General features: G+C 42.1%; 3 protein-coding genes across 3 annotated transcripts; 2 read left to right on the top strand and 1 right to left on the bottom strand.

Annotated features, from left to right (window-relative positions):
- Positions 1-42: 42 nt before the first annotated feature.
- Positions 43-4,292, bottom strand: pglyrp6 (peptidoglycan recognition protein 6). Its single transcript, XM_080906276.1, has 3 exons — positions 3,335-4,292; positions 1,537-2,364; positions 43-1,395 (listed from the first exon to the last, which is right to left on the bottom strand). The coding sequence occupies exons 1-3, from the start codon at positions 3,399-3,401 to the stop codon at positions 752-754; spliced, it is 1,539 nt and encodes a 512-aa protein (XP_080762402.1). The 5' UTR covers positions 3,402-4,292; the 3' UTR covers positions 43-751.
- Positions 4,293-4,386: 94 nt separating this feature from the next.
- Positions 4,387-6,814, top strand: LOC308412140 (trafficking protein particle complex subunit 5-like). Its single transcript, XM_080906275.1, has 3 exons — positions 4,387-4,528; positions 5,290-5,562; positions 5,636-6,814. Exons 2-3 carry the CDS (start codon positions 5,293-5,295, stop codon positions 5,930-5,932), a joined length of 567 nt encoding a protein of 188 aa, XP_080762401.1. The 5' UTR covers positions 4,387-4,528; positions 5,290-5,292; the 3' UTR covers positions 5,933-6,814.
- A 2,651-nt stretch (positions 6,815-9,465) lies between these two features.
- On the top strand, positions 9,466-20,572 carry mcoln1b (mucolipin TRP cation channel 1b). Its single transcript, XM_080906274.1, has 13 exons — positions 9,466-9,678; positions 11,356-11,603; positions 11,771-11,932; positions 13,577-13,733; positions 14,148-14,229; positions 14,338-14,434; positions 14,544-14,643; positions 14,740-14,846; positions 18,164-18,313; positions 18,449-18,550; positions 18,664-18,786; positions 19,308-19,514; positions 19,847-20,572. Exons 1-13 carry the CDS (start codon positions 9,636-9,638, stop codon positions 19,979-19,981), a joined length of 1,713 nt encoding a protein of 570 aa, XP_080762400.1. The 5' UTR covers positions 9,466-9,635; the 3' UTR covers positions 19,982-20,572.
- Positions 20,573-27,918: the final 7,346 nt, after the last annotated feature.

The following is a 27,918-nucleotide window of genomic DNA, read 5'->3' as shown; positions in this document are numbered from 1 at the left end:
GCTTCACAGCATCACAGTTTTATTACCTACATGCTGCAGAGAGTGTCCTTCCATCTAGACAGAAATTGCATGGTGAGGGTCACCTTCTTTGATTTCTCAAGTGCATTTAACATGATTCAGCCACTGCTACTGACTGCAGTTTGTGAGATTAGATACGGCTCTGCCTGATTTGGCGATGTGCAGTGCGGGCGCTCCTCTGGGGACTACACTTTCTCCGTTCCTGTTCACCTTGTACACCTCAGACGCCTTCCATAACTCTGGGTCATGCCACCTACAGAAAGACTCTGACAGTTCTGCAGTGGTTGGATGTGTCATTGATGGGAAGGCGGAGGAGTAGGAAGCACTAGTGGATTATTTTTGTGGAACGTTCTGGGAGAACTCGTCTACTTCTGAAGGTGAATAAGGCCAGAGAGATTTGATCGACTTCAGATTAAAGAAAAAGTGCTGCGCAGTGATGAGTCACGTTAATGACCCACAATGGCAACAATTTGGAGTATCACATCAGGAATAGTTTTAATATACATGTGGGGAAATAGGCATTTTAACTTATAATGCTCTAAATGCTTACTAAGGCATTATCAGAGGACAATCACTGAGTTAAACAAGCTGCATAGCAACCCATCTAATGTCTGATAACACATTTCATTAGCTGATATATATACAACAACCCCTTAGTAACCCTAGAAGAAAGACTAGATTACCATCAAAGTTTTTTTAGTAGTGATGTAAGGATCTGTCTAAACATTTTCAATTAGTTGGCACATTGTGGTGAAAAACGCCACACACACACACACACTTCAAAATTCCTACATACCCCAAAATGTTTCCAGGTCTTGATCTCACTGTACAGAGCATCTCCTGGGCAAGCGGTGTTCACCATCTGTCTGTGGCCCCTCAGGGTAAAAGTGGGTATGAGTCGCCCGCCAATGATAGCACAGCTTGCCAGCTGGTCTCTCACCAGCTCCATGGCGTGCTGAGAGGGCAGAATGCTGCTGTAGTCTCCAATGAAGGAAACGCCGTAGCCGACAGAGTTGTAGCCGAGGGTGTGGGCTCCTTGCCAGTACCATCCTCGGCCCTCGTAGATGTTCCCGTCGGAGCCCGCAACGAAGCTTTTGGAGAGGACAGAGACTCTTAGACGGTGTGAGCTGGTTGCGAAGATGTCACGTGTGAAAACGTCTACGTACCTGTATCCGATGTCATCCCAGCCTCTGTCCTCCTGATGAAAACGCTGCATGGAGCGCATGTCTGCAGAGCACTGCTCAAAGGTCAGACAGGGCTGGCTGGGCGTGCTAGTGTGGTGGATGAACATGAAGGAGAGAGGCAGCGAGAGGTTGGTGGGTGTTCCTATGTACGGCTTTGCACCCCACATACACCGAGGAACGATGGGTGGGCAATCTGAAACAGATCAGAGTTTGTTACATGTGACGTTATGCTCGTATTTTGATGGATCTTCTTAACTTTCTTATGTAATGGTCACAGACCACACTGCTGTTCTAAAACCTTTCACTTGGTCTGTGTTTTAAGTTTTATGCTCACCCATGTACATATGGACAAACTCCTTCATCCCCTCCTTCACCTCTCTCATCAGCACCTTCTTCTCCTTCCTCTCCATATCTGACTGTCCTGTCAGACTCTGCTGCAGCTGTACAGATTTCACCACCTGTCTGGCCAGCAGCAGCGGGACAACCAACTGTCTGAAGTTCTCCCTGCGGCGTCGGCTGATGAGGCGTGGGGCGGTGTCCAGTCCTTTACCCTCCAGCTGGTGGCAGTAGTACTCTGTCAGCAGACTGCTGAGCTTGAGAGGACGTCTGGATTTGTCAGAAACCTCCAACCCCAGCACGACGCCATCCATGCCTCCGTTGACTTGAGCGGTGGTGAGCAGGGAGGGGCTGTCCGAGAGGGTGAACACTTGAGGAGAGCTTAGGTTGTCCCAGCAGCCGTCGGGTCCCAGACGCCGCGTCACAGTTGGACTCTGCCTGAGGGAAAGGCCCAGATCTCTGGCCAGAGCAAGTAGGTAGAGACCTCGAACGCGTCCTCGAGTCTTGGCGAGTAAACCGGCCTCGATGCCCAGGAGGAGCGGTCTGAGGGCAACAGTGGTACCATCAGGACTTAGGACCACCCCTTCCTCTTTGGCGTCTTCTGTCACCCTGTGATGCACAGCTTTTCTAATGTAATCTGAAAGGTTAGCAGCCAGTTCAGGCACTCCAGAGAGATCACTGAAAAGGAAGTACTGAATAAACGGGTCATTGACCTCAGCTGCCCGCCGCAGCCTCTTCAACACAGCTAGCGGCTCTGACCCAGGGTCCTCATCTTCCACCTGCTTTACTGCACTGATGAAGTCTTCCATCCGATATGAAAATGAAGCTGAAGAGAAGAAAAGAAAAATTGTCATTCAAACTAAAGCCCATCATTTCTCCCCCATACAAACCTTCCTTTGTTTCTAAGTTTAAACACAAACTGATTTAACCAAAGGAGACGTGGCGAGGAGAACAGCGGCACTAAAAGACTTTGACTGAAGAAAGGCAAATATTGCCTGCAGTGTTTTTATTATGCTCAACAAGTGGGAAGTAAAGTGGCCAGCCAACTGTTCCAGCAGTTGTCTCGATGATTAAATGAAACCAACAGTTGGAGGAAAAAGCCACAGAAATCTTTTTTCAGCATAATCAGAAGTGACTTTAGGCCAAGCTACAGCTGACATTTCTCCCCCTATCAGGCTGAGAACGATTTTGCCCATTTCTTGGTCTCAGATGTGAAAAAGAAGAGTCAGAAAAAAAGTCTTACACAAAGCCATTTCCAAAAATACTTTTTTTTGTCTTTTCTTTTCTTTTTTTGATTGGTTGGTTGGTTGGTTTTTAGGGCAGATTTTTCTTACTTCAGCAAGAACATGTCAAACCACATCCTGCATGTGTTACAGCAGCACGGTTCGGTAGGAAAAACCGTCCCGGTGCGACTAAACTGGCCTGCATGCGCCCCAGACCTGTCACCCTCCAAAAAACAAATGAATCACGGTAAAAACAGCAAACATGACAAAGGAGGCCCCAGCCTGTTGGGCAGCTGAAATCTTTATTTTGGCAAGAATGAAAAAAGATTTTGTTATCAAAATGATAAAAGCTGATCGCCTCCTTGGAAATGTATGTTTTCTATTTGCATAAGATTAGAATCGAGTCCTTAAACTGAAAGAAGTTTGGACCGGTAGACACGCAAGTAGAGCGAGGAATTAGTCAACAAGGGAAAGAAAGAAAGAAAGAAAATGAAAGCAAATACAGTTTCTTGATCTGAATACATGCATACAATCGAGCTCATAAAACAGGTGAAAACAGTGAAGCAACCCTACCCTCCACACACGTGCTGACCAACAGCACCAGAAAGACCAGGCTCAGCTTCCAGCAGACTCTGTCCATCTTGAGATGTGAACACCTTCAGCTCCGCACTTCCAATGTGTCTGCCTTAATGGCTCTCTCTTATTTATCACATGTAGTAAAGGGAGTGGTTATGTAACAGTTGTACACGCACACACACAAATACACAGAGTAGATAGGCCTCAGTTTAATCTGTTGGTGTGGCCGTCTGAGCAATGTGGGAAACTGGCACCTGTAATATAAGCAGCACGAAGTGGTTTGTCCTCAGCGGTCAAGCTCTTTCCGTGTACCTCACAGTGATCCACTTGGACATTTTCGAGAATTTCTCAAGTTCTGTAATAAATCTCAGTCATCTCGTTTTGCGTGCCGCAGCTTCTGGAAATAACAGCAGACTGCAGAAGAGTGTTCACTACAGTACAAATCACTGGGAGTCCACTGTGAGGCAATACACATGTTCATGTTAGTGTGGAGAAAACACACAGCGCTGGGCTGCAAAACTGTGGAAGTCCCCCCCAAAAATATGAATCACGTGTGTTCTCAGCAGCAGCCGCAGAAATGTACAACAAAGATCTTCATGTTCACTGAGGTTTATATGGTGACACGATCATTGCTGGAAATCATGTCACAGTACATGTGCACGCACTGCAGAAAGTCAAGAGAAAAAGTTTCAGACTGGTTTTTGCAACTGTGCCATGATTACAAGAACAGGAAGTGGAGGTCCAAGTGTAAAATCCAGTGCAGAAAGTCTGGGATGCAGATAATAAAGGTCAGTGATGTAAATAAAAAAGATCTTCTAAAAGCAGAAACGAGAAGGACATGGTGGAGTCAGTAAGACCAGAGTAATTATTTAAAATTAACTGTGCTAATAGTAATATTATTATTATTAATAATGATAATAATAATAGCTGTGAAAAATTAGGTTATGTTTTCGGGGGGGAAGGGAGACGTCAATATGGTTATGGTCGTTAATGCCAGATGAAGATGGCTTGTTTAAAAAAAATATAGGTAAAAAGTAAGGAAAGCAGGGTGCAGTGTGTTGTTGCACTAAAGAGTCCGGCCACTAGATGGCGGTATGCAATTTAACTGTTGGTAATGTTGAGCTGTCAAAGCAGGAAGAAGACGGAGAGGAGGAAGAAAAACTGACCATCAGCTGATTTAGCTCTGACAAGGTGCGTTTATGTTACACAGACGTCCCTGAAAATGAGTAAACCTGCTACAGAATATTATACTCTCTGTGTAAAAGCGTAGCTTTTCATTCCTGCTGTTTTATGTGTAAGATAATCTTTATCGGTAGTGCCGGCTAACAGTTGTAGCGCGATGGCTAACAGCCAGTATTGATCAGCTGTCGTGTCTGTAGAAACTCAGCAGGTCCATTGTGTTTGCAAAAAGCTTGTAACGTGTGTCTGTGTGGTGAAGTCATACCTGGAATTACATTTTTTAATGAGAGGTCTGTGAGTCTGCGGTCACACATTTATTCCCATGTTATTAGTGCCTCCTTTTTGTAAATGTTTAGCATATCAGTATATAAAAGCTAAATTAGCACCCCTGCGGTTCACTAATGTATATTGCCTTTATTGAACATCGCAAATTGTATTCGCATGAAAGGCTAGTCTCTAATATTTGACACAATAAACTTGTTTCACTACTTGAGGGAAAGCACACCAGGCTATGAAAGAGGAGATACTGGAAGCTGGTGATGTGCAACCAAAAAGTAATCAAATGACAGAAGAGCGATAGCACACTACGCTCAAATATAAATGCTAGCAACTTGTGCAAGCGATGTCTGATGGTCTACATAGATTCAACACAAAAGTATAAAGCCTTTGCCAGTTCTCCACTAGCTGTCATGAAAGTGCGCTCCATAATCTTGCCAAAACAAAACGTCTGCATCAGAACATGTAAACCACTGACTGCCATTACTCCCCAACAGAAAATGGACACCCGTTTCACTCGAGGGAAATCCAACATCCTTGAGCGCCCTCTGACCCGACCCAAGACTGAAGTCAGTCTGAGCGCCTTTGCGCTCCTGTTCTCCGAGATGGTACAGTACTGTCAGAGCCGCGTGTACTCCGTGTCGGAGCTGCAGACACGCCTGGCAGATATGGGCCAGAGCGTGGGAGCCAGCATGCTGGATGTGTTGGTGCTGAGGGAGAAGAACGGGAAGAGGGAGACCAAAGTGTTGAACATGCTCCTCTTTGTCAAGGTGAGCAAATGTAATCACACGCATGAGTAACCCTTTTTTATTTTCAAACTCTTAACAGTCATCTTGCTTTTAGGTTAATGTGTGGAAGTCCTTGTTTGGAAAGGAAGCTGACAAGCTGGAGCAGGCCAACGATGATGACAAGACGTACTACATCATAGAGAAAGAGCCGCTTATTAATGCGTACATCTCTGTGCCCAAGGAGAACAGCAGCTTGAACTGCGCCGCCTTCACCGCGGGCATCGTGGAGGCCATCCTCACACACAGTGGCTTTCCCGCAAAGGTCACTGCCCACTGGCACAAAGGCACCACGCTGATGATAAAGTTTAACGAGTCAGTTATAGCCAGGGACAAGGCTTTGGATGGCAGATAAGAAAGATCGGAGGGGGGGAGTTGTTATGTAAATCTGTACAGGATGAGGAGAAATCACGGAGGCCCAGGCTGGTGTTTGTATCTGAAGTGTCTCCTTGTGGTAACTGATGAGACAGGGTGACAATATAAATGGATCACTGTGCTGTACTGAGCCTCATGAGCAGAAAATATGCACCTACATGGTTTCGTGGATCATCTCCTTCCTGTTTTGCCTCCTGATGTGGTTTTATTTTGTAGTTTTTCTTTTGTCACATATTTGCAACAGACAAAAGTTTAAAGCGTAAACATACTGCATAAACTTTCATGCCACAATGGTCACAGGAATGTAAAAAAATTAAACAAAACATTGGGGCTCTATTTGACAGCCCTTTTTACACCATTTTTAAAAATATTTGATTATTATTGTTTTAGTCTACAAGCTGGCTACAGGAGGCCAACAAAGTAGAGTACCCCTGGTTATGATAATATTAAATCATAACCAACAATGAATCACCACATGACTTGTTTTTAGGGACAAAATATTTTAAGGAGACAGGTTCAAGGTTTTCCCTGCAAACCTGAGCTGGATAAGTGGGATCAAGTGGATGTATGAGTCCATGGTTTGTTTTCTATTTCATTCCAGCTCAGCCTCAGCTTTTGTTTTGTTTTGTTTTTAATAATTCATAATCTGGGGCTAGTAATTCTGTGCTAACAACGCAACCACCAGGCTACATCTTACAAATCTATACATTTCTTGGGCCCAGAAATTTTGCGGTGCTAAGCTGAATTGTTTTTCTTTAAACAGCATCTGTGGAAAAGAGGAAGTAGTTTAGTGTTATTTAAAATACATTTTTGTATTTAGTGTCTTGTCATCGAGTCATTATGTAACACAAAGATGTTTACATGTTACAAATAAAAACTGGAAGGTTGTGGTTGTTTTTGATGACATGGCTGCTTTTAAGCAAACAAAAGCTGCTTAGCTTATACTAACACAGACATATTTAAAACATGCGCTGAATATTATAATTTATATTATGTCCAGAGGACCTATTTGTTACACTGAGGGAAATAAATATGGTCATTTCCAGGTCTGACTGTAATGTCTATAGCAATAACTAACATTGGGTTTATTTCATTTTTTTAAATAACAAATCGCAGCACTAGTGAATGTTAGTGTGTGAAGAAAGCTCCCCATTTACATGAACTAATTCAAATCTTCACGATAGATATGATTCAACCCACTGCAGCGCAGAACCTTTAATATCTACAGTGTGTTCTAATTTCTAGTAAAATATTGTGTTCAACGGTATTAAACGCTGCACTGAGGTCTATCAGGACTATGATGGGCTCTGAAACCCGAATGAATCTCTTAAAATAAACCATTCCTCTGCAGATGGTGAGTTAGCTGAATGACCATTTTACAACTGTGTAGTTTCAGCCTGGGAGCACATTATGTTCCTAGAGCCCACCAGTAAGCAGGCTTAGGTGTGACTCCTACAACCACACAGCCCTGATGTATCTGACAGAAGCCATAATTAACCTGAAATGGACAGAGACTCATGGGAAATTGTGTTCCAAATAAGCCATGCAGCATTAAATGCTACTGAGGAAAGCTCCGAGTATAGGTTTACAACTCATGCATTTGTGTCCCTTAATAAAAATATGAGAAGTATAAGTAAGAAGAGGAAATTGTGGTTGTTTGATTTAGTTTGGTTCTGGTGTTACCCAATATAACAAAGACATTTTGAATGCGGAAATCAGAAGTTGTGGTTGTGTGACTAGAGCTAGCATCCCTTTTGTTTCAGCCTGTATGCTAAAATAAGCTAACAGTCTGCTGACTGCTTCATATACAGACATGAGTGATATCTCTATACAGTGGCTTGCAAAAGTATTCGGCCCCCTTGAACTTTTCCACATTTTGTCACATCACAGCCACAAACATGAGTCAATTTTATTGGGATTCCACGTGAAAGACCAACATAAAGTGGTGTACACGTGAGAAGTGGAACAAAAATCATACATGATTCCGAACATTTTTTTTTACAAATAAATAACTGAAAAGTGGGGTGTGTGTAATTATTCAGCCCCCTGAGTCAATACTTTGTAGAACCACCTTTTGCTGCAATTACAGCTGCTAGCCTTTTAGGGTATGTCTCTACCAGCTTTGCACATCTACAGACTGAAATCCTTTCCCATTCTTCTTTGCAAAACAGCTCCAGCTCAGTCAGATTAGATGGACAGCGTTTGTGAACAGCAGTTTTCAGATCTTGCCACAGATTCTCGATTGCATTTAGATCTGGACTTTGACTGGGCCATTCTAACACATGGATATGTTTTGTTTTAAACCATTCCATTGTTGCCCTGGCTTTATGTTTAGGGTCGTCGTGCTGCTGGAAGGTGAATCTCCGCCCCAGTCTCAAGTCTTTTGCAGACTCCAAGAGGTTTTCTTCCAAGATTGCCCTGTATTTGGCTCCATCCATCTTCCCATCAACTCTGACCAGCTTCCCTGTCCCTGCTGAAGAGAAGCACCCCCAGAGCATGATGCTGCCACCACCATATTTGACAGTGGGGATGGTGTGTTCAGAGTGATGTGCAGTGCTAGTTTTCCGCCACACATAGCGTTTTGCATTTTGGCCAAAAAGTTCCATTTTGGTCTCATCTGACCAGAGCACCTTCTTCCACATGTTTGCTGTGTCCCCCACATGGCTTGTGGCAAACTGCAAACGGGACGTCTTATGGTTTTCTGTTAACAATGGCTTTCTTCTTGCCACTCTTCCATAAAGGCCAACTTTGTGCAGTGCACGACTAATAGTTGTCCTATGGACAGATTCCCCCACCTGAGCTGTAGATCTCTGCAGCTCGTCCAGAGTCACCATGGGCCTCTTGGCTGCATTTCTGATCAGCGCTCTCCTTGTTCGGCCTGTGAGTTTAGGTGGACGGCCTTGTCTTGGTAGGTTTTCAGTTGTGCCATACTCCTTCCATTTCTGAATGATCGCTTGAACAGTGCTCCGTGGGATGATCAAGGCTTGGGAAATCTTTTTGTAGCCTAAGCCTGCTTTGAATTTCTCAATAACGTTATCCCTGACCTGTCTGGTGTGTTCTTTGGGCTTCATGGTGTTGTTGCTCCCAATATGCTCTTAGATAACCTCTGAGGCCTTCTTATTCTTCTTCTTTCATGTTTAACGGCAGCTTGCATCCAAAAATGTTGCATTACTGCCATCTCCTGGCTTTTAATCTTGCTTCACTCCTGAATCCTCAGATCCTCTTTATGAGACCAGTATTTCTCAAAAAGCGAAAAAACCCTTTCCCTTCACCATGACTTAACTTATTAACTACTTGCGCAAACGTAAGTTCTCTTCAATAAACAATAATTATTTTATCCTAAGTCTTAATTAATAAAACTGTCATAAAACATAAAACAAAACAAAAAATGAGTAATAACCGGAACATTAGCTCAACATTTGCCCTGAATTTTTTGGCGTTTGCGTCTTTAGTCTTCCCAGCAGCAATAGCTTTACAGGCTAGGCATTAGTCACATGATGGAGTCACGTGGTCATAAGGAAGCGGCGATGTGTTTACCTATGTTTCATCCGCAGACTGCGACAGCAATCGTCTTTTATTTTACGATGTAAACAAATAATATGAACCCGCGTCTGCTCTCTACTCGCTTTTTATGAGTGTGATGTACCCTTCCGCTGCTCCTGTGCGAACGTGAACGCATCACCATGGCATCTTCTAGTTACACCTGCATCCAAGACAGCGCCACAGGTTTGGCAACATTCAGTCCTCTCTTTTATTATCTCTCTTCACCTGTATCACTCTTTATACCACGGATTGGTACGCATTTATTTGCTAGCATCATATTACGTTATTTTATTTTTCATGTATTTGTTTATTTATTTATTTTTAAAGAGGCGGGTCCATCTGTGAAAATTTGCTAAGGTGTGATATCGAACAATGAAAGAAACACGTCCGCTCCGTGTATTTATTCACAGGTGACTCGAGGCTCAAAGGATCATTCCGCCGATTTTGGACATTTAAAGTTTTATTTTTTATTTTTTTATTGTTTTGAAAATAAACGCTTTAAAGGTTTCCGCCTTGACATCTACAACCGGTGGTTCTTAAAATCATCACAGTTAGCGAGCCCAAGATGACGTCATCGAATAGCATGGACAGTTCAGCCATGTTTGTTTTGATGATAATCACATAAAAATCTTTCTACAGTCAAGCAATTTATAAAATTCTATTAAGAGACCCAGCAGGATAATTCGAATTTTTTTTTTTTATCTTATTTCGACTTTGGGGGAATTGCCATTCAGATACAGTATAAATACTGCCTGTCTGTCAGTCTAGTTGAGAACATGCAGTTGCAATCAGGAGAAGACTGCTGACTTGACAGGCTTCCCTCTATGCCAGCAGGATGAGCCACAGACAGCTATTTTTGCTGTTCACAGAATGCATGTTGATAAAAGTTGAGGAAGGAAAATAAAATGTCCACAAGCAACAGGGGTGACTGCAACCTTGAGAAAAGTCAATTCAAGGACTTGGCAGAGAACGGAGCTGCAAGTGTCACGTTCCTGATGTCAGACCGCTCCTGAACCAGCGATAATGTCAGAAGAGCTTACCTGGGGCACAGAACCCAAGGTGTTTGAAGTCTAGTGTGACATTTCCACAGTCTGTGGTGACTTGGGGTGCCATGTCATCTGCTGGAGTGGAGCACTTCATGCTTCTGACTGCCAAGCTTTATGGAGATGCCAATTTCCTTTTCTTGCAGGGTGCCAGTGGGTCCAAAACTACTACCAAATGGCATTTAGACACGTGCTTAATTAGCAAACCAATTCACCTGATCTGAAGGCCGCACAGAATCTGTGAGGTACTGTTTAGACGGAGATGAGAAACACTTGACCCCAAACACAGACGAGCTGAAGGCAACTATCAAAGCAACCTGAGCTGCAGTGACACGTCAGCAGTGTCAAAAGCTGATCGCCTCCATGCCACAGTAATTCATTATGAAGAACCAAAGAAGGATTCATTGTATAAATAAACATGCTTTTCAGAACCTGGGCTTTTATCTGTTGTAAACTCTTTTTTATTTAATGATTTTATGTAATATAATCATTAAGATACTGGATTTTTGTTTTTCAGGAGCTACAAGTGGTAATCTTGGATCATGCTTGGATCATTTTTGAGCATTTACACATTTAAACATGAAAGTTATCCGCCAGCGTTAGCTTGGTTATACTAAGCTGTGAAATTGCACCACATACAGGCAGGGAGACCAGCTAACACTGCTAAGTAACAGAATTAAAGACACTCTCCAACCACTTTTCCAGGATAAAAGGGGTTAATTCAAATTGTCACTTGTTAGTAACCCAGCAATGTATAATGTCTTGAGTACCTCTTTAATGCTGAGCTTCTTTCCAAAATGAATGATTTTATTAACAGAGAAGGACAAGCTGCTCTCCTCCGTATCAGGCTATGGCTCCCAGGATCTTCTTGGAAGTGGCAGCTCCCGCCCTCCTACCCTGGTGGGCTCCAAGCTCCTCCAGCAGGAGGAAGAAGGAGAGGAGGAGGCCCTGAGGAGGAAACTCAAGTATTTCTTCATGAGCCCTTGTGACAAGTATCATGCAAAGGGGCGCAAGCCTTTCAAACTTGGCCTGCAGCTGCTGAAAATCATCATTGTGACTGTGCAGGTGGATACAGCCCTTTGATTTAACATGAATACTCTGTAGGCTCAGAATGCAAATACCCGATCATGTCCTGTGTTTTATTCTAACTGTGCAGCGACTGCTTCTCTGCATTTGCCCGAGTGTTTCAGCTCATTTGTCTTGTGCCTGTGCTCTCTGGCTCTGTCTATTAGTTGGTGATGTTTGGACTGAGTAACCAGATGGTTGTGACGTTTCAAGAGGAAAACACAGCGGCATTCAAGCACCTTTTCCTGAAGGGCTACAAGGACAAGAATCCCCACGCTGTCCACACACAGATGGAGATGTACAGCCACATCAACTTTGCCATAGAGCAGGTAGCCTGCTAATAACCATTTTAAGAGACATTTTGAGATCTCTTGATTTATTATTATGACCAGAATTTTGTTTAATATGATTTTTTTAATGATTTTTTTAAGCCATGCATACATTAGATATGCTTGATATTAATAAGTGTTTTTTCATGGTATTATTACTTACAATGGACCCTAATATACTGTTGTAACACTGACTGCAGATTTCCACTCCACACAAAAACCCAACAAAACAAAGGTCAATCATAGGCTTGAGGGGAAAACAGGACTACTGCAAAGCTAGCTGAGCTATTATCTTTAGCAGTTGTATTGTTTACAATGTTTACTAGCTTAGCTTAGAATTGAGTGTGTGAATAAGCGCAGAAACACAGACTGCAAATGACGTCTGTTTGTCTGCATTTGCAGACAATGAAGAAGTGGATGTAGTAGTTAGATGGAAAAAGTTGCTGCTGTAGGTTATGCACAGTAACAGATGTGGGTGGGGGGAAGTCAGTCCAATAGAGTATCCCAATATTTTTGACATTGATCACTACAGGAACACCAAATATTGAGATTTTATTAAATACATTAAAATAGTCTACGAGCGAGAAGGCTCATCTCATGCGCCACCATCCTGAGATGTTGTTAGCCAAGCAAACTTACATTAAATGGGCTCAACTGAAAAACCATCCAACACTGAACACACTCAGCTTGTTAAAGCTACCTCCTAATTAAGAGCAAGCTAATGGCTCAGTCACATGACCACAAATAGGAAAGCAACCTCCTTGCATCCATAAAAAAAGCAGCGGCTGCCTGGTGATTGTATAGATTTTTTTTCACATTCTGCAACTGATTGCACAGGTCGCCCAACAGGAGGCAACCTTTCTGCAAACAGTTTCAGTCTTACTTGGACTGACTGCAGTCACTCTCAGAGAGATCATTGGAAGTTTGCAAATAACTGCTGTCTAATTTATAAAAGCAGAAATGTTGCCAACATGTTGCCATCAGTCTGAATGACTCTTTGTCAATGAAAACAACTCAAGTGGGCTTGACTCAACTGGTTGGCAGCTGGTTGTATTGTGGTTATATTCCTGTAGAACAGGAACATTACTGAGCGCAGTTAAATATACATTCCTGTTAAATGTGAATTTCTGTTTATGTAGACAGCAACAGATGCGATTTCAGAGAATTTATCACAGTTATTTGGTGTATTACCAGAAACACTTTGCATGCAATTGCAGATTGAATCTTATGGCAACATTAATGCAGGTTTTAGTGACAGTGCTTGTAATCTCAAATTAAAGTAAAATAACTTCATTGTATTCTGTAAAAAAAGATATTGACAAAGTTCAACTTGGTGATAAATCGTAACATATCTTATTCCATACCAAGCACATAACACAAAGTTAATAAATGTGATAAAAATGCAATAATATTTTATCGGAATTATATCAAATCTTGGGGTGTCTGGTGATTTCCACCTCTAGTAATTGAGACATATTTCTGGAAAGAGATGCCGCTATCGTGTTGCCATCCTGACTGAACAGCGTTCTTTTTAGTGAGAGCTTCATTGTTACTTTCTGAACGTGAAAAGTTTAACATCGCATAAAGAAGACAGATGTTTTCTCGAACTTAATTCCACCTCTCGGCTTCTCTTTCCCTCTTCAGTACTTGGCTCTACCTCAGATCTCACTGGGACGGTACGCTTATGTGCCGGGTGTCGGCGTTAACGGAAGCGCGCTCTCCCTCTGTCAGAGGTACTTTAGGAGGGGCACCATTGACCCCGTCAATGACACGTTTGACATCGACCCACATGTTGTCACAGGTAGGATAATCCTTCTTTTGATTTTGTTTTTCTTTATGTTTTAAAGTCTACTTGTTTGTTACACGTCTGTCTGCACATTCTTCAAGTGCCAGTATTTCCCTTAAGGAACCAATAGTGTCAGTGAGTCACTGTGTTATTGCTCCAGTGCCCTGCAACTGTGCCCTACTTTTAAAGACTTGAGTCCTGTAATGAAAAACACAGACCTTTTTTTTTTCCACTTTAGTAGCAAAAATACTGTGTCCGGTCCTGGGAAAGGGGTTATTTGCGCACATCTGCTGATTTGGCAGATGGCTATGGCTAATGCATGATAAATGTAGTGGTAAAAATAAACCGTGGTGTGGCATTCATGTGATATGGAAAAAATCATGTATGACTTAGTTCCTCTTTTGCTATTTCTGATTTTCCTTTTTCCAGATTGTATTGGACTGGACCCACTGACGTACAGCGCTGCTCCAGGAAACAGTGACTACAAGAATTTCACTCTCCTGTTTTACAAGTTAGAGACTCTGTTATGTTTGTGTGTTTTGGTATTAAAGAGGTATTGCTTTTCTTTGCAATGTGAATTCTGCACATTGAATCCTCAGCATGTCTCTTTCCTCCCCAGGCTGATCAATGTCACCATTGACTTCCAGCTGAAGGCCATCAACATTCAGACCATTATAAATAATGAAATCCCGGACTGCTACACCTTTGCTATCACAGTGAGCCCCTCTATGATCTCAAATTCAGTCAACATCCCACAGAATAGAAAAACTAAAAATGTTGTTTTTTACATGCTAATTGTTACGTGGTTCATGCTTTTGTCGTCAGATTGTGATGGATAACAGGGCGCACAGCGGTAAAGTTACGATCAGTCTTCAGAACCGTGCCTCCATTAAGGAGTGTAAAGACCCTAATGTGACTGGACGTGGTGAGTGACTGGTGGTTAGGGGTGATATTTATTTACCTGCCGCTTCATTTATTTTAATTGCCTTTGATCCCTTTTATTTCTGTCCTCTTTTTTCAGCCGAGAATTATGCGCAGGAGTTCTTTGATGTGCTGGTGGCCATCGTCTGCGTGCTGTCCTTGCTGCTGTGTGGACGCTCCATCCTCAGAGGCATCCTCCTGCAGCATGTAAGAAAACTGGCCAATAATTTCTGTATTTTTTTGTTTTTGTGATGTTAGCCTATGAAATGTATATTTTGAAATGGATATTGCACATAGCACGACTGACATTGCCTTTTTGAAGCCTTGGGTTTGGCATTTTGGCTGTCTCAATGTTTGCCTCTTTTGGGCGTGAGAACATATAATCTTACTTGGACAGGAGAACAGAGTGATAGGTTATCAGTCAACATTAGCTAGCTTGGATACCAAGATGCATCCATAGACTGCATGGGCCCTTTGCACACACACAAATACCTGTTAAATAGTGTTCAATGACCTACAAAAGTGGAGCTCAGATAAGGACAGGCTGTTTGTGTATGTAACCGCACAGTAATGCACGACCACCATGAACACAAAAAAGGAAGTGAAGCCTGGTCAAAAGAACCTTCCTGCCAGACTGTCTAGCTTTTTTAATAATGCATACATTAAGTCTTAATACAATTTACAGTACTGAGTCTTGTCTCTTACAGTAAAAGTCTATTTTTATTTATATTTTGCTTTCAAGGAGACAGACTAGTAGTTTTGAACGATAGTTCTCAAGGATTTCTTTCTTCTTTGGACATTCGCTGATTTTTCACTTCTTTTTAGTTCCGTCCTTGTACCTGACCATTTTAAGAGTATTTTTTTTTCTTTGTTAAGAAATACTGACCTATGAGAAAGTCACCTAACTCAAGGGATGAGCAGGTGTTGTCTCTGCACACCAAAAAACTGTTTGTTCCAATTTCTTTAGCTGAGTCTATGAAAAATATCACAGTTTTGTGATGAACACAAAACCATATTTTTATATCAACAAGGTGATTCCCGGAGGATCTATTAGTGGAAAACGTTCCCTATCTTGGCATGCTGTGCAGTCACTTAAAACACTGAGGAAACTGGACAAGTGGAAGACAAAAAGGGAAGTATCAGGCCTAAAAACCTGTCTACAGCAGCTCAACAGTATCTGAAAATCGTGTCTTAACCTCCTAAGACCTGAACTCTTTCATGGCATGTATTTTCAGTTTCTCTTTGCTATTTGGGCTGATTGGAACCTGATGAATGTAAAAACAAAGAATTACCGGGGGGGGGGGGGGTTGTTTTTGTTTTTTACCTGATTTTTGTTTCTGAGAAAAATGAGATTCACATAAGAGGACATTTGCTTTAGATTTTGATAGAACAGTGGCAGTGTCTTTTATCCTGTCTTCCTTCTCTCACCCCAACCGGTCGCAGCAGATGGTCCCGCCCCTCCCTGAGCCTGGTTCTGCCGGAGGTTTCTTCCTGTTAAAAGGGAGTTTTTCCTTCCCACTGTTGCCAAAGTGCTTGCTCATAGGGGGTCATATGATTGTTGGGTTTTTCTCTGTATCTATGAAGCGCCTTGAGGCGACTTTTGTTGTGATTTGACGCTATATAAATAAAATTGAATTGAATTGAATTGAATTGAATAGTGTACTCGTAAGTGGATATCAGGCCGTTGTAGAGCAAAATTTAATACTTTGGTCTAGACAACCCAAAATGTGATATCCGCATATGTGGACGCCAGGTCCTAGGAGGTTACGAAGTATGAAAAAATTCCAGCACAGACCTTCCACAGTACCTGAGAGATGCATCAGGTCTTTTATCCAAATTTGAAAATTTTGGTTCAAATGCTCATCAGTATGTACAAAGGAGGTCAGGAGAGAGGTACAACAATGAGTCTCTACAACTGTAAAGCATGGTGGAGGCTCTGCCCTGGTTTGGGCTGCATGTCAGCCAGTGATGTTGGATATCTCGTCAAAAACCGATGAAATTACGAACATAGAAAAGTGACATCATCATCATATTTTGATCCGCCATTGTTAAAGCATCTGATTGGCAACAGCTTCATTGTTCAGTATGACAAAGATCCCAAACACGCTGCTAGTGTAGCATACCTGGTCATACATGGTCATACCATTGGCTTATCTACTCTATTTCCATGTATGTTTGCACATGTTTCAATAAAGTTTTGCACCTATTTTACTCACAAAATATAAACCAAAAAAAAGAGGGGTGACTCAAGACTTTAGCACAGTAATGGAAATGGGTGAGATATTTCCAAATTTAGGAGGAAAATATGCTACAGAGACCAAAAGGAGGCTGTAAAAAGTTTCACTTCTCCTCTGATGTCTTTCAAAATGGGACCCCAAGTGGACTGACTGCTTGAAGTTGCAACTTTTGTTGAGGTACTAATTAAGAGTCTGCATTGCACTCATACACTTTATGGATAACTTAGCACTTCTCCCTCTCAGGCCCCTCTGGCCTGGTGTTGGCCAGAGGGGCCGATGGCGCGATATGGCAGCCTCACTTCTGTCAGTCTGCCCCAGGGCAGCTGTGGCTACAACTGTAGCTGCCTCCACCAGTGTGTGAATGTGAGAGTGAATGAATAGTGGTATTGTAAAGCGCTTTGGGTGCCTTGAAAAGCGCTATATAAATCCAATCCATTATTATTATTATTATTATTATCCAAATACAATCGCATTGGTTACATTAAAGCCTCAAATCGGAGTCTAAAACCAGTGGGTGAAACACATCTTTCACAGTGTCTGTGGAAGTGAACCCCTTTTACAGTCAGCCTTAAGTGTCATTTGGGGAACTGTAGTTTCTTATGGTGTCATATTAACAACCAAATGAGGACACATAAAAAATATTGCCAAGAGCAGATGTCCCTAATATGGCCATCTCAGGTACACAGCACTACCTGTGAGCACATAAGCCCCGCCCACCTGCTGTTAAGATCTTCTGTTTTTCACAGGCAGCCAATCAGAAGAAAGTTGGCTTAAAGGTGGAAGCAAAAAAGTTTCAGTGGATGAACTGAAGTGCTGCAAAGAGACCCAGGATGAGATGAATTGTTCTGAACAGCAAATCGTGCAAAATGAAAACCTCAGAAAAAAAAATATCGAGCCGCAAATGAGCTTTCAAATCTTTATCATTACATTTCTCAAGGGTGCAGTGTATCAAGTTAGTCATCATGCGTGAAATGTGATTACAGAAGTTCCGATTTTTGCTTGCCACCGTGAAAGATGAGGCTGGTCTGCACTGCTTGCTCTGCTGGATTGTCATTTTTCTAAGCGCTTGCCTGGAGGCCGTGGCGCTAATGAGATCACAGCAAAACTTACATCCTGCAATACAAACACTGTTGCCCTCTGATGCCATATATTCAACACATATAATTTCATAATGATAAGTCACGCAGGCAAAGAGAAGTAGTTAAATGCCTTTCACGGTCTCCCAGTTTTCCGGTTGTGTGTATCACATTTAAAGCCCCATTGATCATCTCCCATCTCCTTACCCAGGAGTACGTGCAGTTTTTCAATCACAAACTGGGCCGCAGCGTGAGCTGGGGAGACAGGATGGAGTTCATCAACGGCTGGTACATTCTGCTCATCGTCAGTGACACGTTCACCATCATCGGCAGCTTCATCAAAATTGGGATAGAGTCCAAGGTAACAAGATGTGAGAGGGTGTGCAGCTTTGTGCACACTGTAAAAGAAGCTTCTTTTTTTATTCACCTACTGAGATGTAAAATTCCCAGTTTTCAGTAAGTTATGATAAGTAATGATGTCTTCCTTGTGATGCAGAATCTGTCATCATATGATGTTTGTGGGATCTTGCTGGGAACATCCACTCTGCTGGTGTGGGTGGGAGTCATCCGCTACCTCAGCTTCTTTCAGAAATACAATGTATGTCAAGCACACACACACAAATATGGAAAATATTATTTAACACAATTTTTTTTTATATAATATTTTAAAATGTATTTACAGTTAGTTAATTTGGTCTCTTTCTCCCACAGATCCTGATTGTGACTCTAAGAGCTGCTTTTCCCAATGTCATCCGCTTCTGCTGCTGTGCGGCCGCCATTTATTTGGGATATTGCTTCTGTGGCTGGATAGTGCTGGGGCCCTACCATGCAAAGGTAATGCACGGACACACAGCTGTGTCTCTAAGGAGGAGTGAGCAGGCGTGAGTCACTCAGAGCAGAATTGCATGTCAGAGCATCCTAATTATGATAAACTGCCTCCCAGCATGTCATTTTTTAGCTATGTATAATTAATGGGAGGAGAAAATTGATAGTTATTAAATATGAATCAGGCAGCATTTTGTTAGGATATTGCTTTTTGCATGCAAGCAAAATAATGTAATCAATTCTGGTGGAAATATATGGAGGGCCAGCTTTCCTGAAATTAAAAACAAAATGAATAAAATGAAATAATTAAATGACTCAATAAAAAAATAAATATGCTAATATGTGCATCAAAAATACCGTACATTACCTAATTCAATGAATGTGAAATTAATTGATATTTGCCTTTCACACAGAAACATTCTCTAGAAGTCAATTTTGTAGTCCGTGCCAAAAAGATAAATAAAAACACTGAAAGACTGCAAAACTTTCTTTTTTAAATGATTGTGCTAACTTGGACTCCATGTATCCAGTTTCGCTCCCTGTCCATGGTGTCAGAGTGCCTGTTTTCTCTGATCAATGGAGACGACATGTTTGTAACATTCGCTGAGATGGAGCACAGCAGCACGCTGGTGTGGACCTTCAGCCAGATCTACCTTTACACCTTCATCTCCCTCTTCATCTACATGGTGCTGTCACTCTTCATCGCACTCATCACCGGAGCTTATGACACCATCATGGTACAGTTGCTGCTTTGTTTCTTTATTATACTGTTGGGTGGTGGTTTGAGTGCTTTTTCTAATCATATGAATTGGGTTACAGAAATGCTAAAATCTAAAAACAAAATTTTTTCCCATCAACGTCTCCTCTACTTTGCCAATTTCCCAGTGCCAATCTGCTAAATCAAGATAATGATCATACTTATTGGTTAATACTGGTAAATGTGATCCGACATTAATGCAGGATACTTGTGCAGTTATGTATTGATTTATTTTTACCGATAAATAAAGTCCCCGTATTTATAAGTGACAATAGCAGTTTGAAAATTTGCAGCTTTTTTGTCTTCTTGCAGGCCCAAACACAGGAGCAGGCACACATCACAGATCTACATGCATTCATTGCACAGTGCACGGACACGCCCAGTTCTGGCAAGTTCCGTGCACCCGAAGCCTCATCATGCTCCTTCCTCTGCTGCTGTGAGTGGTGAGGACAGTGACCTAGTAGAAGCACAGAGGGAGTAAGCAGTGTGTACATTGAAGGACATGGGAGTCTTTCTTTCCCTCCATCTTTAAAGCACCATATTTCCACTCCAGTAGCTGACTGCTATTCCACTCCTTTTTCCAGACACCCAGCAAAGAGGGACGATTAATGTCTTGAAGCAGAACTGAGTGACCTTGGACTACTTTGTCCCCTGCTGACCCTGTTTGAATTTTGCATTTTAATTTGTGCTGGAACGGTAGATTGCACTGAACACTTAAAGGCCCAATTACCTGCTTCAGCTTTTGTACTGTACTGTATGAATAATTTATTGTCTTTCTGACTTGTCAGGTTGGTCAGGCTTTGATGGCTAGAAGCATAATGTCGGTAAACAAAGGCTGGACACCGGGTCTGTCGGGTCAAATTAGGATGCATTTTCGCTTGAATGACCAACCATTTACAGGGTTTTCATGATCATTTTATTGTTCGCATGGCTACTTAGGCAAAAGGATTTTCATACGTCTTGATTATGTAAATATATGTATGTCTTGTGGAATTTAGGCATAAGGGTGAAGTCAGGCAAACTGGAAAAAAAAAAGATTGATCATTAACTGCAGTACATGTGCTTTGGCTAACAGTCAAGGCCATTCTTTCACTCCAGTTCAGTTTGCTTGCTCCTCATCTTCATTGTTCACGTCCTCCTGTGACTGGAAGGAGATGATAGCCGTGTGAGGAAGGACAAGCCCTACGGCCAACCGGCTAGTCATCAATATGTATGAGCCGTTTTCGCTATAAGGTGGCAGGTGTAGGTCTGTGCTAATGCACTGCAAGGCAGGGTGTGCTTTGCTAGAACATGTGAGGTTAATGTGCTGCCTTACAAACACACAGTAACTACTGAAGATGATAAATAATTTTATGCCTTTTTATGTTAATTGGTAGTAGACCTTTTTCACAGCAGCCTTTTAGCAATGAAATATGTAAATGTAGGCGTTGTCTAATGACATCAGTGATTTTTTTCCCCCCTTAATACCTGCATTTATGTTTATATTTAATGTCAGAATGGCTGCACTAAAAAAATCTTTAAATTTGTTGTAGCTGTTAGACTAAGAAAAAAATGAAGGAAAAAAATGAAGGAGACTATTCAGTACCCAAATGAATTTTTGATTCCCCTTCCCTCTCTTGTTCTTTTCAGCCAGTGACTTTTAATGGTTTAAAAATACATTCAAATGTTTCATTTAAATGTAGCTTAACCATGTGATCTCACAGGAATTGCTCTGGTTCTGTTTACTGCTACTCTGCTAAGCTAGGCTAATTTTGTTTTAGCAGCATTTGTTTAGCGGGTAATGTTTTCTCACCCCTCCCCATTACAGTATTGACTTATTTTTGTATAGTTCAGTTACTAAGATGCCTGAATATCAAAACTGAATTTTCATTTTCTTGTAAATGAGAAGAAGTTGGCTAAATTTGCTTTAACTAAGGCAGTTTTGGCTAGTAGCTTTTATAGCTACGTTACAGTCACAAGACTTTGGTTTTAACTGTTCTTGTTCATTTTTACTCTTTCCCCCCTCATTTCTTTCCTAATTACACAGCTGTACAGTATAACAATATTACAGGGAAAATCTCCAAAAGTCAAATGCCAGTCCAAAAATCTTCCTTTCTAATATTTCTTGAAATATATAGCTAATACTTTTTGTCTTTGTATGCTAGTTTGGATTGTAAGCAGCATAGTTGTGTCTCTATTTTAAATAATGGTTCACTTAGACTCTGTCTGTTGAAGCTATGTGGGAAATGGCTCCATTATTTTATTCATGAATGGATAAGGACATCTCTTGAAGTACCTATATAAACTTGAAGTAGTGGTGAAGATGCAGTATGCTGCATAGGGTGATATGAACGGCTTTCAGTGCACAAAAACTGGATCAGAACAACAGTAACAAGGGTTTTTTGAAATGCAACAGATATCTGGCATTTGTATTATTTTTAATGTAAACTTATTTGTTTTCTTTGATATTGTTTACAATTATAAAGAGGGTTTTTTTAAAATGGCATTTCTGCAGACGTATTTATTTCCTCTTAATTAAAGACCGATGCACAACTTAGAATAGTGATATAATGTGCCACATAGGAGTTGTATATCACAGTGGAACAATGCACTATAAATGCAACATGTTTGTTAGTGTTCTCCTGACACTTGTAGAAAAGCTCTTTAAGTCTGTTTTGATTTAATGGGAACAGCTGTGCACTGTGTTTATTTGGCTGCTTTTTTTTCATGCTGTCTTAATTATTTTTTACCTAATTTTGAGAAAGTGCAAGATTGCCAGTCTGAGGAATTTGTACAGGTTTTTACTTTCTTTTTTGTGAAGATGGTGTCTTCTGAACGCAAAATAAAAAAGAATATAAAAAATGTCGTGGCTCGGTCAGCACTGATGACATCTCTTGGACTAATCCTAAATAAATTGGGCAATTTATGTGAATGAAAACAAATAACACAATATTTTCTTTTCAAAATGTCTGAAACTTAGCAGCTGCAAAGTTTAAAAAATAAACACTTGCACTGCAGTCTGATGAACTTGTGCTGTGTTGTGGTAGTCTGGCACCACTAGAGGGAGAGAGCAGGCTCTTGTCTGAAGCCAACTGCCAACCAGTCACAGGAAATCTATGCAATACGAAGCAATAAGGAAGTAACAGGAAGCCAAAACACAGGCACTTTGGTGGACAAGAGCGGGGGGATAAAACATCATCCTTATAAAAGCTAAATTACGCTGAGTAGAGTACTTAAAACTTTGAGTCTGCCATAATCACAAACTACCTTGCAACTCAGCATGAAATAAATAGAGGAAGCGGGCGGCTGTTTCAGCTAAATCAAAACCACACAGTGAAGATGGGAAGTAGATAGCATGTGATAGACTAAGATCAAAGCAGATGCTCCTCTTAGTGAGGTGAGCTGCTACAGCTTTCCAATATCCTCAGAACCTGCATCAATTATTCACTCAAAGATGCAGCCAAGGGCTGGCTGAGGAACTGGCCAGCCTGCTCTTAACATCATCAGATTTTAGCCTGGAGCTGATTAAACAGTCCCAAAGAGAAAGCAGGCTGCAGGGCGAAGCCTTGCAAATGGCTTCTACCTGGTCAACTATATTTGCATGCCAAATATAGTTGACCAGGGCCTTTTTGAATAAAGGACCAGAGCAAAAACCACAGTGGATATGAATCCTTGCAACGAGATATGACTGTCACTATCATCACTATCGTGCTCTGTGGGCGACAGATACACACAAAAGAACACGCCTGCTGTGTGATGATGGCGCGTTAATGAGGGTCTCGTTGCCTTCCTTCATCACATGTTGCCTTTTAGTGGCTGTAGAAGCATCCTGTATGTTAATGACATGCAGTGCTGGCACGTTGTTGTCTTCAGGGAGTCCACGCTGTGCACAGAGAGCAGCAGCTGCACTGGCGTGCACTAACCTGCATCCGCTTGGTATTTGTTCACACGTACACACCCTGTTTGTGAGATAATGATATTCATGCTATTGGAGTGTGAAGTGCTGTGCAGGGTGATCGCTCTCATGCATTTGGGAGACACTTGTCTGAAAAGGGGGTTGATTTGTGAATATCTTTAGGGGAAAATAAAGGGTGTGTCTCTTAGTGCCAGCTGCTTTCCTGGGTGGCTCGAGAGGGCTGGCAGCAGTGGTGTGCTATACTGCAGATTTTGATATTGATCAGATAACAAATAAATGGCGCCGGTGTTGCCGATACCATTACCGATGATTTTTACTCATAAAGACAGCTTATGTACAGGAGAGCAGTGCGCCATGATTTATGAGATGAGGTTTATTTTTCAAAACAAAGGGCAAATGTGCAAATTCTGAGCCTACATGTTGCTGCTCAGTACCGCCGAGTCATGTGACTGCACCACAACTAAAAAAAGCAGAGCAGGGAGGAGAGGGCAGCGCAAAGTGTGCCAGCAGGAGAGGAGCGGTGTTTGCACAGACATGTCTCCTTCTGAAATTAGAGGAGACAAATAAGCTAAAGCATCGATCATGTTGTGATGATATCGATCTAATACCAATACCGGTGTTGGTATCGATACTATCGACATTTGGATCAATCCGTCCAACCCCTAACTTGCAGGCGGTTCAGGCATCCCAGAAATATCATCACACCAAACCCTAACCCCATAACCCTAACCACAACCACATTCAAACCCCCAACCCTAACCCCGACCCATTTTTGTTTGTTTTTTCCACATTGGAAATCTATGACATCATAACAACATGACTGGTGACTTGCACTGCTGAACCTGGACCAACATTAATTATAATGACACAGGGACGACACCAACACTGGGATGTATCAGATACACTCGAGATTAAGACCTCTGTGCAATCTGACTGCTACATGCTGGAATATGTGAAACACAATTAGAGCATGCCTGTATCTGCTGCTTGTTAAATAACTAATGTGTTGTGTAAGAGTTTTGCAAAAAAGGTAGCAGACTCTTGACCAGCGGCCAGATTTGTTTGGTTTTTGTTGATGGGGGGGCTTGACTGAGCGCCAGCCCCTTTTGTGCTGCAGCCGCCCCAGCTGGACTGCGGGCTGTGTGGACAAAAAAACAATGAGGTAAATAACACGGGAACTGTGCAGCAGGGTACACGGCCCTGCCTCTTCCTGTCTCCGGTGCCGCACACCACCGCCTTCCTCTCTTTGTTGCACCCGGTTAACCATGCCAATACGTCCGTCAGCATCAACTTAGCAGGCATCGAACGCACCCGAGTCCCTGCCTTCTTCCTGGTCTCCTTCCATTTAGTTGCATTCTTTATTGACGCGACAAAATTCACACATTTCTACAGTATGTGGCTGTAATCTTCATCTGTCATTTGAATAAACAAAACAAAAAAGCAACTAACTAATCTTGCAGGATTTCTTGTTGGTGTGAGACAACACAACACACCCTCTTCAAACACACAAATCTGAGGTCAATCCACTTTGCAGGAAGAGAAACAAAGCTTCCACTGGACATCTGATCGAGAGGGATAAAGGGCGATAACAGGTTTTCATGCAAGCAGGTGATCGGCGTAGTGTCATACATCGAGTCGTACATTTCCGCCCTGAGCTCAGGCGAGAAACACAAGCCTGAATAAATCTCACCTCTGGAAAAGGTGAGATTTATTCAGCACTTGGAAAAGGAAGAGCACACCACAGGCTGGACATGAAAAGAAACCTATCTTAGAACAGACCAGCACACAAAAGCCTGGCTCATGCAGACAGGAGGCAGGCGGCTGCTGGGAGCTAAGCAGCAGAGGCAGCAGCAGCAGACAGGCAGACAGACAGACAGGCGGCATGCCCACCCAGACTGTGTCTGATGAAAAGCTCTGTTCTGGTGAAGAGCACGCTGCACAAGAAACAAAAGCTTTTCAGGGAATGAAACAATGCCCTCCGGTATCTGTTTGTGACTTGAGAGAAAACGTGCAACTTTAACCAAAAGCCAGACACACTCTACGCTCTGCTCTTTAGTTGCCTTTTCCTTTCCCGCTGGCTGCCTCACCCTTTTCAATTAGTGTCATCCAATTTGAGATTTGTTCGCTCCAACTGGGACAGGCTGACGCGACGGGCAGGTGGGCATTTGGGATCTGGCTGGTGGAAATGTGACTTTGAGGACAAAAGAATGTTCAAGACCTTCCAGAAAAAACAAAAGAAATGTAATTTCAATTTGGAAACGCCTTGTGGGAGATGAACCTGTTAAGGAGAAACATGAAAAATATTCCAGATATTACAATCAACAGGTCTGAAATGCACTGAAGGTTTTTGAATTCTTGATGCAACAGTAGCACCGAGGGCAGACAATGCAGGCAACTTGATGAATGGGGTGCAGCAGTAATGTGTGTGTGTGTGAGAGAGAGAGAGAGCGTGCATGAGTGTGTGTGTTCAGTCGAGCATGGAGAATGGAAGAAAAGGGTCTGAGGGGCCTAGAGGGAGGGCAACAGACAGCCACGAGAAACTCGGACAAGAGAGTAGGGTGACTTGCAAGAGGTGACATCATCCTTTATTTGAATAATCCCCCAGCCTGGGAGGTGATTGGCTCCTCTTAGAGAAAGCAGAGCTCCTCTGCTGCTATTCACCCTTTTCAATTTCAGTATGGCGCGCTGTCCTGGTGAATGCTGCCTTCAAGGACTCATAGCGAGCTCCTGTTTCTGAGGACGAAACGAAAGACGTACTGGGAGTGTAAGTTCCTCTTTTCCCCCAGTGAACATGTGGTGTCGGGATGTGCTAGATGTTGCCATGCAACACAGAAAGACCCAGACTCACAGAACGATAGAGAGTAGTACTTTTTTTTTTAACATGATGCAGTTTCCAATTGATCTTCTTCTTCTTTCAGCTGTTCCCTTTATGGGTTGTCACAGTGAAGCATCTATATCCCTAGCAACCTCCTATGAAGTTTTCCTCTTTTCTTCCTGCCTGGGAGATCCATCTTCAACATCCTGACTTTGTCTCCAAACTGCTCAACAAGAGCTGTCTCTGCGATGTACTCATTTCTAATCCTGACTATGATGCTCACTCCCAGGGAAGATCTCACTATCTTCAGGTCTGCCACCTCCAAGTCGTCCTTCTGTCTTTGTATCAGTACCACCGTCTCCAAACCACTCATCATACCAGGTCTCACTACCACTCACTCACTTTTAAACTTCTCCTTTGACTCTTGCTGCTATTCTTCTGTCACAAATCACCCCCGACACTCATCTCCAACTGCTCCACCCTGCCTGGACTCTCTTCTTCACCTCTCTTGTGCGCGGTCCATTGTCTTGGATTGATTCCAGGTATTTAAACTCACCTATGCTCACTATCTCTACTCCTTGCAGCTTCACCTTTCCGTCCATCTCCATCTCATTCACACACATGTATTCTGTCTGGATCCTACCGCCTTTCATCCTTCTTCTCTCCAGTCCAAACCTCCACCTGTCCAGGCTCTCTACCACCTGTTTCGTGTGTTTCACCATGCTTATTTCTCAATAAATGTGGAATTATACAGTTTCAGTTCTAAGAGCAGGCGTGACATGTCTTCTGTGGGTCTGTGGGAGTTTTGTTAATTCTGTTTGATTACTTTATATCTCATCAACATCATTACAGGAAATCTTTTATTTTTTTTGCTTTGCATTTGTTTGCTCTTGAAATAGTCAATCCTCATAATCAAACAATTTAAAGTTTCAAATAATAAAGCCAATATATGTATCAATAATCCCTGTGAGACAACGTGTCAGCCTTCAGTGTCTTTTAAATTCTCAGTTTTAGACAGGCCTTATCTGCTCATGACTCTTTATGATGTCATAGAGAGCGAGTAATCCTAATATGGTCATCTCAGGCAGGCCTCACCCACCTGCTTGTTCAAACCTACTTTTTAACATGAATCTAAAACTCTTTTTCAGACTGAACTCAAAAGGGATGCCAGGTATAAGAAAAACTGGGTTTATTATCAGATAACTGCATGGTTGCATGGTGGTGCAGTGGTTAACACTGATGCCTCACAGCAAGGACCTGGGATGGAGTCCTTTCTCTGTGGAGTTCTCCCCTGTGTCAGCATTGGACCCACCTACCTTGTGACAGCTAGGGCAGGCTCCCTGAGGAGGATGGCTGTAATTATGTTGATCTAGTTATCAAAGAATAAAAACATGGAGTTAAAAATGAGCATAACAAGTAAAATAACATAAACTAGCTCACTTGGGCTGAATCTATGGTTTGATAATGTCCTAGGATTATCTTGAAATTTTAAAATAATAATAATAATAGTGATAATAATAATAATACGTGTTTATTATTTATTTATTTATTTGGTGATGCTTGTGGATTTTGTTTGTTACCCATCGTCAAAAATGGTCTACCTGCTAACCTGCTGCAAACTGAAGCTTTATGTAGTTTATTGTTCTTCGAGACATGTAAATGGTATTCATTTTA

Source organism: Rhamphochromis sp. 'chilingali' (assembly GCF_963969265.1).
Source record: "Rhamphochromis sp. 'chilingali' genome assembly, chromosome: 15".
Lineage (NCBI taxonomy): Eukaryota > Metazoa > Chordata > Actinopteri > Cichliformes > Cichlidae > Rhamphochromis > Rhamphochromis sp. 'chilingali'.
This window is presented reverse-complemented; position numbering and strand designations above follow the sequence as displayed.